At 33.9% G+C, this 14,816-nt stretch overlaps 1 protein-coding gene across 3 annotated transcripts in view; it reads right to left on the reverse strand.

Moving 5' to 3' along the window:
* The window catches only part of LOC126830754 (sphingomyelin phosphodiesterase), a 41,987-nt gene that overhangs the window by 2,990 nt on the left and 24,181 nt on the right, over positions 1-14,816 (reverse strand). For all 3 annotated transcript variants that reach the window (XM_056102695.1, XM_050561154.1, XM_050561155.1), the window contains exons 2-13: positions 14,272-14,742; positions 13,559-13,720; positions 12,003-12,126; positions 10,712-10,818; positions 10,075-10,244; positions 9,091-9,201; positions 7,858-7,938; positions 4,499-4,586; positions 3,171-3,253; positions 2,662-2,854; positions 2,353-2,442; positions 1,695-1,789 (exon numbers count right to left, since the gene is read on the reverse strand). In XM_056102695.1, the coding sequence (XP_055958670.1) occupies positions 1,695-1,789; positions 2,353-2,442; positions 2,662-2,854; positions 3,171-3,253; positions 4,499-4,586; positions 7,858-7,938; positions 9,091-9,201; positions 10,075-10,244; positions 10,712-10,818; positions 12,003-12,126; positions 13,559-13,720; positions 14,272-14,682 (1,715 nt within the window). In that variant the 5' untranslated portion in view covers positions 14,683-14,742. The remainder of the gene's footprint in view (positions 1-1,694; positions 1,790-2,352; positions 2,443-2,661; positions 2,855-3,170; positions 3,254-4,498; positions 4,587-7,857; positions 7,939-9,090; positions 9,202-10,074; positions 10,245-10,711; positions 10,819-12,002; positions 12,127-13,558; positions 13,721-14,271; positions 14,743-14,816) is intronic.

Here is a 14,816-nt window from a genome sequence, read left to right on the forward strand (position 1 = left end):
ACGGCGAAAGCACGCGCTCTATTTGTGACGCTTAATTTATTTTATTATTCACTCGACGCATCACTTAGTAGACTTACTATTTTTAATATGTTGTCTTCGGTATAAAGCTGTTTATGCACAAAACCAAATACTAAAGTTATCGTGTCCCAAAGCATCAACCAATCAAATGACTTATGTCGGCTTAGCCTGCGCAGAAAAGGTTCATCTTCGAACTCCATCTAGGCATTGACCTAATAAAGGCCTACACCAAGTTTGAACCTTCTACCTCAATTGGGAGGAGAGTTATTGTGTCCCAAAAAGTGTGACGGACAGACAGACAAACAGACAGACGGACGAACCCATTTTAATAGTCCCCTGCTTTCTTCGAAAGGCGGGGGACAATAAGCATACACACCAATTTTGAACATTTTAACTCAATTCGAAGGAGTGTGACAGACAGACAGACAAACAGACGACGGACGAACCCATTTTAATAGTCCCCTGCTTTCTTCGAAAGGCGGGGGACAATAAGCATACACACCAATTTTGAACATTTTAACTCAATTCGAAGGAGAGTTATTGTGTTCCAAAGTCTCAGCAAATCAAATTGCTTATCGCTCTGCTTAATCTGAGCAGAAAATGCTCATTATCGATCTTAGTCAAGGTATTACTGTAATGAAACTATACACCAAGTTTCATCACTCTCACTTAATTAGAACTAAAGTTATAGTGTCCCAAAGCATCAACCAATCAAATTGTTTATCTACTTAATTAGAACTAAAGTTATAGTGTCCCAAAGCATCAACCAATCAAATTGTTTATCTCTGCTTACCCTAAGCGGAACGGACAGACAAACAGACAGACGGACGAACCCATTTTAATAGTTCCATGCTTTCTTCGAAAGGCGGGGGACAATAAGCATGAACATTTACTCAATTCGAAGATCAACCAATCAAATTGTTTATCTCTGCTTACCATAAGCGGAACGGACAGACAGACAAACAGACAGACGGACGAACCCATTTTAATAGTTCCCTGCTTTCTTCGAAAGGCGGGGGACAATCAAAGTAGGAGAGTTATTGTTTTCCAAAGTCTCGACCAATCAAATTGCGTATCGCTCTGCTTACCCTGAGCAGAAAATGCTCATTATCAAACTTAGTCAAGGTATTACTGTAATGAAACTATACACCAAGTTTCATCAATCTCACTTAATTAGAACTAAAGTTATCGTGTCCCAAAGCATCAACCAATCAAATTGCTTATCTCTGCTTACCCTAAGCGGAAAATGCTCATCTTCGAACTCCATCAAGGCATTGACCTAATCAACACATACACCAAGTTTGAACATTCTAGCTCAATTAGGAAGAGAGTTATCGTGCCCCAAAGTATCAACCAATCAAATTGCTTATCTCTGCTTACCCTAAGCGGAAAATGCTCATCTTCGAACTCCATCAAGGCATTTACCTAATAAACACATACACCAAGTTTGAACATTCTCGGAAAATGCTCATCTTCGAACTCCATCAAGGCATTGACCTAATAAACACATACACCAAGTTTGAACATTCTAGCTCAATTAGGAAGAGAGTTATTGTATCCCAAAAAGTGTGACGGACGGACAGACAGACGGGACAGACAGACGGGACAGACAGACGGACAGACAGACAGACGGATGAACCCATTATAATTTTTCTAAGGTAAAATTAAAGACTTACCTATAAAACTGATATAGTAAAGTATTGTTGGTTGACATTTTATCAATCAAATTATTCCAGTCAACAGGAAATAAAGATGGCATACCATAATCTTTCTATAATAAAATGGAACAGAACACATAATTTAATCATTTTGGCTTAATATAATGTTTTGAAACACAAGATAAAGTTTCAAAAAGATTACATTCAACTATTCTGCATGAAACATTTGCGCAACTAAAACAGATCAGGCATCCATTATACAAGATATATGTTCCAACAGATACCAAAATTATCAAGTCTCTTTTATCAATCTGTGGTACATTAAAGGAGCAGTCCACATAGTATGTGGCACATACATTATAGTTAATAACACTTGTTCAATTAAGCATGAATGACTGCTGCAAAATTGTATTCTAGTCCGGCCTGTGCAACATGTGAAACATTGTGGTACTTCAAGAAATACATGCTTTCAGTTTGACAAGATTTACGTTCTGAACTCATCCAAACTGCTTAATATTTTGATTTGAATTTTTCATACACTGTAAAAAAAGCTACATCGTCATATTTTGGCGTTTAATTTAATACTTAAAACCACTATTAACTTGTTGGTCCTGTAATAGATGGGACTAACCCTTTAAAGCATTTAATGTAATAATATTCATCTACCAGTACTTACTTTAGCTGAATATTCTAATTTCCATTCTGGTTTATTATAAAGATTAGCTGAAGTTAAGTTCATTATATAAGTCTCATGATCCAATACAGCCTATAAAAAAAAGAAAAAATCCTAACTTATAAAATCCAATGTTTCTCACAATGTCAAGGAAGGGCAGTAACTCCAGTAAATGATTAATGCATTCAAAGTCACATATCAAGTTTCATTAAAATCAGATAAAAATGTAGACTATTGTGCCGATAGGCATATCCACAAAATTTGAGAATACCAACCCAGTAAAAATATTTGTTTGAATTATAAATAACTTACCCACGATGACCCAGTGTAGTTACCATCTATGGTGTAAATTCTAAATGCTGGATTCAGTTGAGGAAATGTTGTAACGCTTGGACATATATAAGCCACACCAGTTGGTCGTTTAAAATCTTTTTCATCATAAAAGACTTCAAAATGGTCTCCATGAGTATGACCAAAAAACTGACCCACTATTGTACTTTCATACCTAGAAAAAACAACAATTCAAATCAAATACAGTAATCTTCTTCATTTAATATACTTACAGGGCAAATTTGTGAACTTAAAATTACTAAACAATAACAACTTTTTTTCCCTAACACAATGACTCATCATTGTTGTGGCTGAGAATATACATGATCCTTCCCAATATTACAACACAACTGAAAACTGTAGGAGACAATGTTTTCCATCATCTTTCTGCTCAAGGTTACTTTAATGCATACAATTGTAAATTTGAAATTTAACCTTGAATTTTGTGAATAAAATATGTAATGATAAATTTTGAGATCATGTTTTATTACCTGTTAACAATTTTATAATAATTCCAACTCCATGCCCGCAGACAATCAGATATACCAGGTGGTATATGTCCAATTATATGAACCTGGAGTACAAAAAACAAGCCAACAGTAAGGCTGATGTCCGCCGCCGAAATCCCAAAATAAATAGATGACATATTAATTAGTAGCACATTTATTTTTTTCAAAAGTATCGAGCAATCAAACTATACACTAAGTTTCATCACTCTCTATCAAATAGAATCAAGATTATCTTGTCCCAAAGAATTGACCAATGAAATTGATAAGCACTGCTTAGCTTCAGCTTGAAATGTTAATCATTGAACTCAGTCAAGACATTCACCTAATGAACATCTCCATCAAATGTAAACATTCTACCTCGATTAAAAGCAGAGTTGTTATGTTCCAACGTCTCGACCAATCAAATTTCTTATTGCTCTGCTTAGCCCAAGCAGAAAATGCTCATTTTTGAACTTAGTCAAGGTATTGATGTAATGAAACTATACACCAAGTTTCATCACTCTCACTTATTTAGAACTAAAGTTATCGTGTCCCAAAGCAAAAACCAATCAAATTGCTTATCTCTGCTTACCCTAAGCAGAAAATGCTCATCTTCGAACTCCATCAAGGCATTGACCTAATAAACACCTACACCAAGTTTGAACATTCACTTAATTAGAACTAAAGTTATTGTATCCCAATTAAAAGTATCAACCAATCAAATAGCTTATCTCTGTTTTCCCTAACCAGAAAATGCTCATCTTCGAACTCCATCAATGCATTCACCTAATGAACGCCTACATCAAGTTTGAACATTCTAGCTCAATTAGAAGGACAGTTATTATGTTCCAAAGTCTCAACCAATAAAATTGCTTATCGTTCTGCTTACCCTGGGCAGAAAATGTTCATTATCGAACTTAGTGAAGGTATTGATGTAATGAAACTATACATCAAGTTTCATCACTTTCACTTAATTCCAACTAAAGTTATCCTGTCCCAAAGCATCAACCAATCAAATTGCTTACCTTTGCTTATCCTAAGCAGAAAATGCTGTTCTTAGGGTATAAGGAATAAGTATATAAACTTTCGAGATAATCCATTCAGAATTGTGGCCTTCAGGCATTTAACACAAAAATTGGGTGTGGCTCTGTCCCTGGGGGTTGGGACATGCACCAAAATCAACAGTTGCCACCCTTAGGCTATGAGGAATACATATGGCAAGTTTAAAACTAAATCTAGCAATGCTGGTTTATTGACCTAATTCCAACGATGCATGTTACATGTTATCGGAAATCAGAAAGCATTGTATATCTAGCAATGTATTAAATTACCTTTTCATGATTATCTTCTGCTTGTTGTAAGGCACCAATTAACCACTGTAGTTGACCAGCAGGATCAGTTGTATTTAACAATAACCACCTAAAATTTATAAATATCACATTTAAACATACATTATGCGAGAGCTAAATCTGCCTATTGTACATCTTTTAGGCCTGAAATGTTTTCTAAATTATTAATTAGACATTAATTAACTTATCCAGGCCATAATCAACTCTGGATGGCATCGGATTTCTCCGATATTAAATAGATTAGAGCAGTTCAGCCATATTTTGATTTAAGCTAAAAATGGAGGAGCAAGACTTAGCTTTAACAACCAGTACGGTGGTTGAAATTATTGCACACGTCTTGTCAAACCTTCAAAGGCTAATATCTTCGCCCGCAATAGAGTAATTTGAATTAAATTTTCAAATTATTCATTTTACATTATAGCAAGAATGGCTAGCTCTTTATCTAAATCTTACATAATGTATCTTTAATAATATTTATAAAACTGCACCAAACGGGTTAATGAAAACTGTACAAGCAAATGCCATGCAATGTCACATGAGGGAAACGGTGCCTCGATCCCTTTATTCTTCATCGGATTCTAACTGTAAAGGGAACTTTCTCGGTCAACCCCAGTCTGAAACCCTGGACCTCCTGGTTAGTGAGCCAGCATCATACTATTTCAAACGGCATTCCTTGCTTAATTCTGTTAATTACAACCTATTTGAATATACATTTATGCCCTAGTATAAAAAGGGTTTAAATTATGTGAGATTTGTTATCAGGTGTCCCAAAAAGCAAACATTACCATCAATTTAATATAAAACCAGCGGCTGCCTGACAAGATACGCCCACATTTTGCAAGAGATGGATAGAGAAGAAGCTAAAAATAAAAAAGATAGGTTGCCAGGCAACTAAACATACGCCCACAGCAGCTAAATCGTCCGAGCGGTCGACAAGAGTTGTTGTATATTTGTTCTTTTGTAGGTAATTAGGGGGCATTTAATGGACAATTTCATACAGATGACATTATAATTTTCGTCGTTTGAGGGTTCACAAGGTTCTAAAAACTAAAACAAGGGCTGTAACTCTGGAAGTAATCTACAGAAATTGTTGAAATTCGACAGACTTTTTCGTTTTACTAATTCAAATAATACATATCAATTTCATACAGATCGGATGATAACTTTTGTCGTTCGAACGTTCACAAGGTTCAACAAAGTAAAACAAGGGCTTCTTCATTTCACTAATTTAAATGATGCATATGAATTTCATACAGATTGGGTGATAACTTTTGTCGATAAAGCGTTCACAAGATTCAACAATGTGAAACAAGGGTCATAACTCTAGATGTAATTAACGGAAATTTGCTGAAACTTAATAGGCTTGTTCATTTTACTAATTTAAACGATACCCATAAATTTCATACAAATCGGATAATAACTTTTGTCATTAAAGCATTCAGAAGGTACAACAAAGTGAAAAAAGGGCCATTACTCACGGTGTAATTTATGGAAATTGTTGAAATTCAATAGCACTAATGATGCATATCAATTTCAAACAGATTGGATGATAACTGTTGTCATTAGAGTGTTCAAATGATTCAACAAAGTGAAACAAGGGCCATAACTCTAGATGTAATTAACGGAAATTGCTGAAATTCAATAAACTTCTTTGTTTTACTAATTTAAATGATGCATAAAAATTTCATACAGATCGGATAATAACTTTTATCGTTAGAGCATAAACAAGGTACAACAAAGTGAAACAAGGGCCATAACTCACGGCGTAATTAAAGGAAATTGCTGAAATTCGATATGATTCTTCGTTTCACTAATTTAAATGATGCATATAAATTTCATACAGATTGGATGATAACTGTTGTCATTAGAGTGTTCAAATGATTCAACAAAGTGAAACAAGGGCCATAACTCTAGATGTAATTAACGAAAATTGCTGAAATTCAATAAGCTTCTTTGTTTTACTAATCTAAATGATGCATATAAATTTCATACAGATCAGATAATAACTTTTGTCATTAGAGCATTCACAAGGTACAAAGAAGTGAAACAAGGGCCATAACTCACGGCGTAATTAACGGAAATTGCTCAAATTGAATAGGCTTCTTCGTTTCACTAATTTAAATGATGCATATCAATTGCAAACAGATCGGATGATAACTGTTGTCATTAGAGCGTTCACAAGATTCAACAAAGTGAAACAAGGGCCATAACTCTAGATGTAATTAACGTAAATTGATGAAATTAAATAGGCTTCTTTGTGTTACTAATTTAAATGATGCATATAAATTTCATACAGATCGGTTGATAACTTTTGCCGTTAGAGCGTCCACATGGTGCAACAAGGTGCAACAAAGTGCAACAAAGTGAAACAAGGGCCATAACTCCAGACAAAATTAACGGAAGTTATTGAAATTAAATAGGCTTCTTCATCTCACTAATGCAAACAACATATATCAATTTCAAAACAATCAGATGATAAATGTAGTCTGTAGAGTGTTCACAAGAAATTGTGGACGACGGACGGACCGACGGACGGGGGCAACGGCAATATACAACCACATTTCCATGTGGGCGTATAAAAAGGATGTTTGGGTAATAAACATGTATTTTCAGTTTCATCAAAATCGGATCAAAATGGTGACCACTAGAGGGTCCACAACCTTGATATACCATATGTTTACACTATTTGCGTACGAGGGGCAGCCATTTTGTCTGTCAGTTTTGGTCCGATTTTCACGAAATTCGATCTTAACCAACATTACAGTGTAACAGTGATATAGAGGGACCACAAGCAAAAAATCGTGAATTTTCGTACAATCAGGGGTCATAATTCAGGAAGTTACCCTCCGATATGTGCAAATATAGAAAGGAACCAAGATCTTTGGGTTATAAACATGCATTACAAGTTTTATCAAAACCAGATGAAAATTGTGACCTCTAGAGTGTACACAAGCTATGGTTCGATACATGCCAATATCGAAAGGAACCGAGATCTTTGGGAGATAAATCTATATTTTAAGTTTCGTCAAAATCGAATAAAAATTGTCACCTGTAGAGTGTCCACAAACAAATTGTGGACGGACAGACGTCCGGACGGACAGGGGTGACGACAATATACATCCACATGAAAATGTGCACGTATAAAAAAAAGAGTTAAAAACAGAATCATAATGTTAGACAAATACAATAAAGCTTTTACTTTTCCAAATGGCATTCCTAATATATTGCAGACAAGCTGAATAATTCTTACGGTCCAGAAATCTCGTCAATTTACATGTAGGTATGGAGATAAAAATATAAGCTTTATGGTTATTAATAAATTGTATTAAGTCATACTTTACCAGTTTTGATTATTACAGTAATTTGTATTAATTGATATTATTCTGTAACCAGGATATGGTGATACTTCATAAAAACCACCCCTATAAAAAAAGAAGATATGATAACAGTATGGGGGATTGTCAGACTCCCTATACCCCCTCCAGCTGCTAAGTCAACTGTGCTGAATCTAAAATTAAATGATTTGTGTGTTGGATCATAATTCGAGAGAGAGAGAAATGGGGTTTAACGTACACAAACTAGTCATTTCGGGACTAACATATGGTTCAATTTTATTTCAATAAAACCATGGCAGTTGACTCAATGACAGAGACCTTACATACAGCTCGCACATGCTAACCATTCGGTCATCTACCCCCCCCCACCCCTTGTAATTTTAGAAAGGAGTTTAACGGTTGATTTTCCGGTCTTATTTAAAAGCTTGCAAACATGATACATGAAAAAGTTATCAATTTATTTTGTTTTAAAAACATGGTGTTATTATTGTTCATTTGGGCCTCAGAATGAACCCTATAGAAACATAAATGTATGAAATCGAGTCGAAATTATGTTCTGGACTAACTGCTTGAAATTAGAAATTGTCATATGAAAACAGATAACACTTGAAATTTATTTTTCCCTTCACATTTCGACTTTAAGTTTAGTACAATTAAGTTCATAAAAGATTTTTTAAAACTTACTTATACCTTAATGAACAATCCCACCAACCTGTACAAATATATAAAGAACTTTGTCCTGTACTGTGTTCAAACAATCCCTTCAAGTTTTAAAAACTGTACTGTGTAAGAGGAAGAGAACTGATAAGCAAACTTGGGCTAGACCAAAAGACGACAGAGACCACAATAGTCATCTACATTAAATGTAGATAGTCACAATATATTGTTCAGAAATCAGACAATAGGGAAACGTTTCCTTCTCCTTAAAAGATTAGATTGACATGTTTACCTTCCTGGTGCACAATTATAAAATTTGTCTAAATCATTTCCTCCTATAACAGAGACCAACAACAATGCCATGAAATAGAATAAAAGTTTGGTTTAAAGAAACCAATCATTCAGAATTAACATAGTATAAATCCTGGGCATATGACCTAACAGGAAATATCATGTTTGGACTAACTCATGGTATATCTTTATTTCAAGAAATCACTTTAAAACTACTCAATGACATATCAAAGCTATCGGTTTCCAGAACTGTAGTATATTCTAGAATATCTGAGATGTTATTTAGCTTACTGTTTAATTGTGGCTATTGTAGAATTTGGTAGCCAGGTTGTCCAGTCTTCTGCCAATGCCTCATATAACCAATCAATAGACTCATTACCATTGATAAAAGGAGGTGGAAAACTGCAAAAAAAATACATATAGTGAGTGGTAACTTTTTAATTAAATCAAAAATATATTGATTTGGATTAAATAAAACACATTTCCATGCAACCAATTCATTTAAAAGAAATACCTCGTGTCATAGTTGCATACAGCACCAATGTACCTCCTTTGACCACACTATTGCAGGTCTTTCTTAAGGCCTTAAATGTTATATAAACTATTAATTAGACTTTTATTAACATGACAAGAAGATAACCAACTCTCGATGTCATCGGATATCTCCGATATTAAGTAGATTAGAACGGTTCAGCCATATATTGATTTAATCTAAAAATGGTGAAGCGAGGCTAAGCTTCAAACAACCAGTGCAGTGGCTGCAATTAATGCACACATCCGGTCAAACCTTCAAAAGCTAATATCTTTGCTCGCAATGGAGCAGTTTGAATGGAATTTTCAATAAATTCATTTTGCATTATCTATTTTTAAACTATTATAGTTAATAATTCATACCATAATAAAAAGAAACAAGATTTCTCAATTTTCTACATAGAAAATCAAATAAAAGGATTATCCCGACACTAATACAAAGTGTTTAAAATTTGCTTCTGATGCAAACAGATGTCTTGATGACAGAATACCAAAACCATAATTCTGTGTGAACATCTCAATTTGAAAGAAGTATTAAAGATCTCTATGTGAATGAACAGATCATAACTTAACACTAGCTCAACTTCATTTAACTCTAAACTTGAAATGACCCATGATATATATTTAAATTTAATGTATTTGAATTTTCAATTGACACATTTTAGACTGTATACAAGCTTTTGTCCGAGAACAATTCAAAAAGATGTAAGATCTGTATCAAAACAGGAACTTGCTGTTGCATACCTATTGACTGGAGAACTTTCATGGTTGCCCAGCGCTGAAAATATCATTTTATTTGGAAGATATTTTTTAAATCTTGCAGTCAAAGTATCCAATATGCCCAATTGGTCTGTTCGTGTTTGGTTCCATACATTGTGAGGTGGTAGGTCACCTGTCCATAAAACAAAGTCAAACTGGAAAAAAAAGTTGTATATTGCATTATTATAGGCTAAATAAACATGAATCGGGACAGCGAATTAGAATTAATTTAAAAAAAATAATAGATATGGCCCATGAAGAGAGAAATTTTACAATAAAAAAATTATGAGTGTTGGATATTGAACTGGTAATGCAATCAAATGGATTTTCGGAAATGACATGCTTAAATTAATGTCATGGGCATCAACATCTTGTTTTGGGACAAGTTACCTCCCTTAGACTTTGTTTATGATAATGTAAAAGACCAGACAATCGAGCGAATGACCTATTATTCTCAAATATTTTTCTGGATAATAGAGACTAGCAATGATTTGGCCCGAGAATTAATATAAGTTAAAGCTATTTGGAACAGTGTAATATTTGGGCAATAACCCACCAAAGTAAACATCAGAGTACTATAAATGAGTAATAGCTGTGCTTGTAATTGGGAATATTCAACTACCTGATCTGATATATTAACTAAATGTTGAAACATGTTATCTAAAGTCCACGATGTTGTATCACAATTTCTATAATCTCCCCATTTACCTGCACCAGGTACACCTTTAGCTGGAAATAATAAAAACACTAGGTTTACAATTTAAATTAAACTGTTATCTACATCGATTTCGGGTTATTGTAAGGTGTAATAGTTAATAGATTTGTAATCAAAATAGTTTTCAATACAGAAATTATTAACATGTGTTTCAATACTCTTAAAATGCTTGTTGAATAACAAACATATTTACAGCAGCTATGGCCGGCATATTCGTTTGCACACGTACATCATCAAATACAATATCTCAAATACAACACAACCTGGAACTATATTTTCAATATGGGAACATGTCTCGCCGATTTTGAATTACGTGTTGATGGAACGCTCTCGAATAAATGTAACAACAGATTTTCAGAAGCTTGGAGAAAAAATATTGACAAAATACTCCAGAATGAGGAACACAAATAAATAAGGACATTTTAAAAATGATGCTTGATGTACTATAATTATATTTGGCCTTATTTCTTCTGCTGGTCTTACTAATGTAAATAACCTATAAAATCTGATAAGCACACCAACTATCTTACATAAAACTAAAACAATATTGAGAAAAAACTCGAGAATGAGGAACACAAATAAGGTTATTTTTTAAATCATGCTAGCTAAGTGGTAATTGTAGATTGATTATATTTGACCTTATTTCTTTCTGTAGACTACATATTTAATTTTTAAATTATAGCCATTTGAATAATTACATAAATTTTATTTTGTTACCATTGAATGTGTTTATTTTACATCTATTACCCATTTAAACTAATTATCTAAAAATCTAATAAACCAGACTCTCAACGGTAGACAATCTGATTAAAATACAGAACTATATTTCGTTTTTTTTTTTTTTATACATTCGATGGCCTACACTACATGAAGATGACAGGTTTTGGAGAAAGTTCGCGTCAGGGGTCATACGAGCGGCTTTTAACCTTATGACGTCAGACATTGATTAATCAATCTGCATTGACGTTTCTAGTTGTTTACCCACAGTTCCAAGTTTTACCGCACATAAAGAACTCGCTGTAACAAACTGTTTCATTGGTTAATCCCTCATATCAACAAGAACGTGTGTAATATCACAACTCTTCCAGATCCTAGTGTAGTAAAGACAACTAAAACAAAATTTTGAACTATAAAAAACGAAACGAAACAAGATCTGTGTTTTAATCAGATTGAATGGTAGAATAATTTGAACACTCACCAGGCTGACCATCAGGTGGTCGACAACACAGTGGTTCATTACACTCAGCGTTTGTACCTACTTTATAAAGCATGTCAAGATGTATGTCTGATAATTGCAGAACTCTTAGAGTTGGTGAACTAGCCTAAAATGAAAATAAAACAAGCATTCTGAGAGCACAGTTGAAGCAATACATACATGCCCCTATAAAATTTACAATGCATGCATACTATAAAAAAAGGTTGAGAATGTGAATACGTTTCTATCAATATATAACCAACAGACATATATTTTTATAAGGCTGGAATAAATTCTGCTTAAATGAATTTTCAATGAACAAGCCAATAGTGAGGCTGATGTCCCCCGCCGAAATCCCCAAATAAATAGATGACACATATTAATTAATCGCACATCTATTTTTTTCAAAAGTATCGAGCAATCAAACTGGTTATTAACTATACACGAAGTTTCATCACTCTCTATCAGATAGAATCAAAGTTATCTTGTCCCAAAGCATCAACCAAGGAAATTGCTGATCTCTGCTTAGCTTTAGCTTGATATGTTAATCATTGAACTCAGTCAAGGCGAACATTTACATCAAGTTTAAACATACTACCTCAATTAGAAGCAGAGTTGTTATGTTCCAAAGTCTTGACCAATCAAAATACTTATTGCTCCTTAGCCTAAGCAGACAATTCTCATCATCAAACTGAGTCAAGGTATTGATGTAATGAAATTATACACCAAGTTTCATATCACTCTCACTTAATTAGAACTTAAGTTATCGTGTCCCAAAGCATCAACCAATCAAATTGCTTATCTCTGCTTACCCTAAGCAGAAAATGCTCATCTTCGAACTCCATCAAGGCATTGACCTAATAAACACCTACACCAAGTTTGAACATTCTAGGTCAATTAGAAGGAGAGAAAGTGTGACGGACAGACAGACGGACGAACCCATTTTAATAGTCCCCTGCTTTCTTCGAAAGGCGGGAGACAATTAGTATAACAACATTACATGTATTTAAAACAATGTACTAATAAAGTTCAATCATATATCTTAAAATATCTTTAAGTCCAGAAAACAAAAATGACAGACAGAAGAGTAGAAAACCTTTACTACTGCATGTATAGTACCGGTAGTCTCCCCTAGCTTAATCGGTAGGGGATTAATCAAGAACAGTATTTGGCCCCTTATGATAATCCAAACTTATTTCTATTTTATATAAACAGGATTACGAAAGGAGCTAAGCCTCTTTCATTCAGGTCAAAATTAAAGTATTAAATTGGTTTGATGTTCTTTTGATTATCGATGACTCTATTCAATTAAATAATTGTTTCTAAAGATTAGGCCGAAGTGGACTTGTTTACTAAATTTCTATTTAAATTTTGTGTTACTGCGTTGACAGTGAAACACTAAGTTATCTCAATACTGGCCTTATCTAATGACACAAAAGAAACCAACACTTAAATTTCAATAAAATCAACCATTTCTATTTCTGACCAAAATGAAATACAAGCAGGTTTAGCTTATAATAGTTATGTTATGAAATTTATAGAAATGAATTCCAATTTACCTTTGGAAGTTTTGGAGGTACTACTGGTGGTTTTGTTCTATTTGCTAATGTAACATTCCAGTCATCTAGAGGATTATATGGTGTTCCACAATTCTCTAATAGAAGTGCACATACTTCATTAGGTCTAAGAATCAACTGATCAAATACTGTCAATACTTCAGTCTGCAATTAACAAAAACAATGAGTGGTTAAGTAAAAAGTATGTGACAACTTCTTAGTATTAAAGCAAGGTTAAATTTATCTTCTGCATCTTTCACGGTTCGTTAAAATGCACTAAACATTATCATCAAAGGTGCTGTTCCTAATATATTTTACTGAATCACGTGGTTTAACTCTGTGTGGAATACTCTTGGAAAACTTAATCCTTAACCTGCAAGACTATCTGAATCACTGTGGTATTTTATACAGAAATACCAAACTTCAGTTTCCATATCTGGTTGCTGATAAGTCGCCATGTTTCATGTTATCTTCAGTGCCCGGATAGCGAAGTTTACATTTTATGTACATATATGTACAGGTATATTATGCGGTAATGACAAGTGATCTTCCTAATCATCAAATGACTCATACAATTGAATTAGAACTGTAATTAGAACTTACTTATTGGATTATGATTCAACCTAATTTTCAGATGGTTCGTTACATGGTCTGTTTCAGAAAATTTAATAAATACTCCATCACTTCTGTCAACTATATATGATAATCATACCTACCTTAAACTCATGACTAAGGCCTTCACACACTCTAGCATCCTCTATTCCTAGATATATACACAATCTTTCTATCTGTATTCTTATTTCCTCTTCTGAAGAACTCTCTGCCACTAATTCTTGCAGTAAGCCAACTGAAGCCTTACAGAAAGTACAACCAAATGTTGCCAATAGGGTTCTAGTGATTGTATTATTTACAAATTTCAGGAGTTCCCCATGAGTTGAAGGTTTGCCCTTTTCATGTTGTGTACCTCTTACTTGATGGAAACTTGAAACAAATTTATTTTGGTCAGAAAATTGTATGAAACTATCCAGGTTGGATGCGACGGGGTTGCTGTTAATGTTGTATCTGAGCACATGTGCTCCACCATTCTCTAACCAAACTCCAGACAAAAACAGAAGTAATATCAACATCTTCTTGTTAAGGTTCTATTCAGGTTATTTTTTCACTTCTTGAATTATCATAATTCAAATCTGAAAATTAAATCTTATCTTTAAAAATTACCAAAATTGCTAGGTAGGGGCCTGTTGGGCATCTGCCCTCATAA

Source organism: Patella vulgata, chromosome 8 (genome assembly GCF_932274485.2).
Source record: "Patella vulgata chromosome 8, xgPatVulg1.2, whole genome shotgun sequence".
Lineage (NCBI taxonomy): Eukaryota > Metazoa > Mollusca > Gastropoda > Patellidae > Patella > Patella vulgata.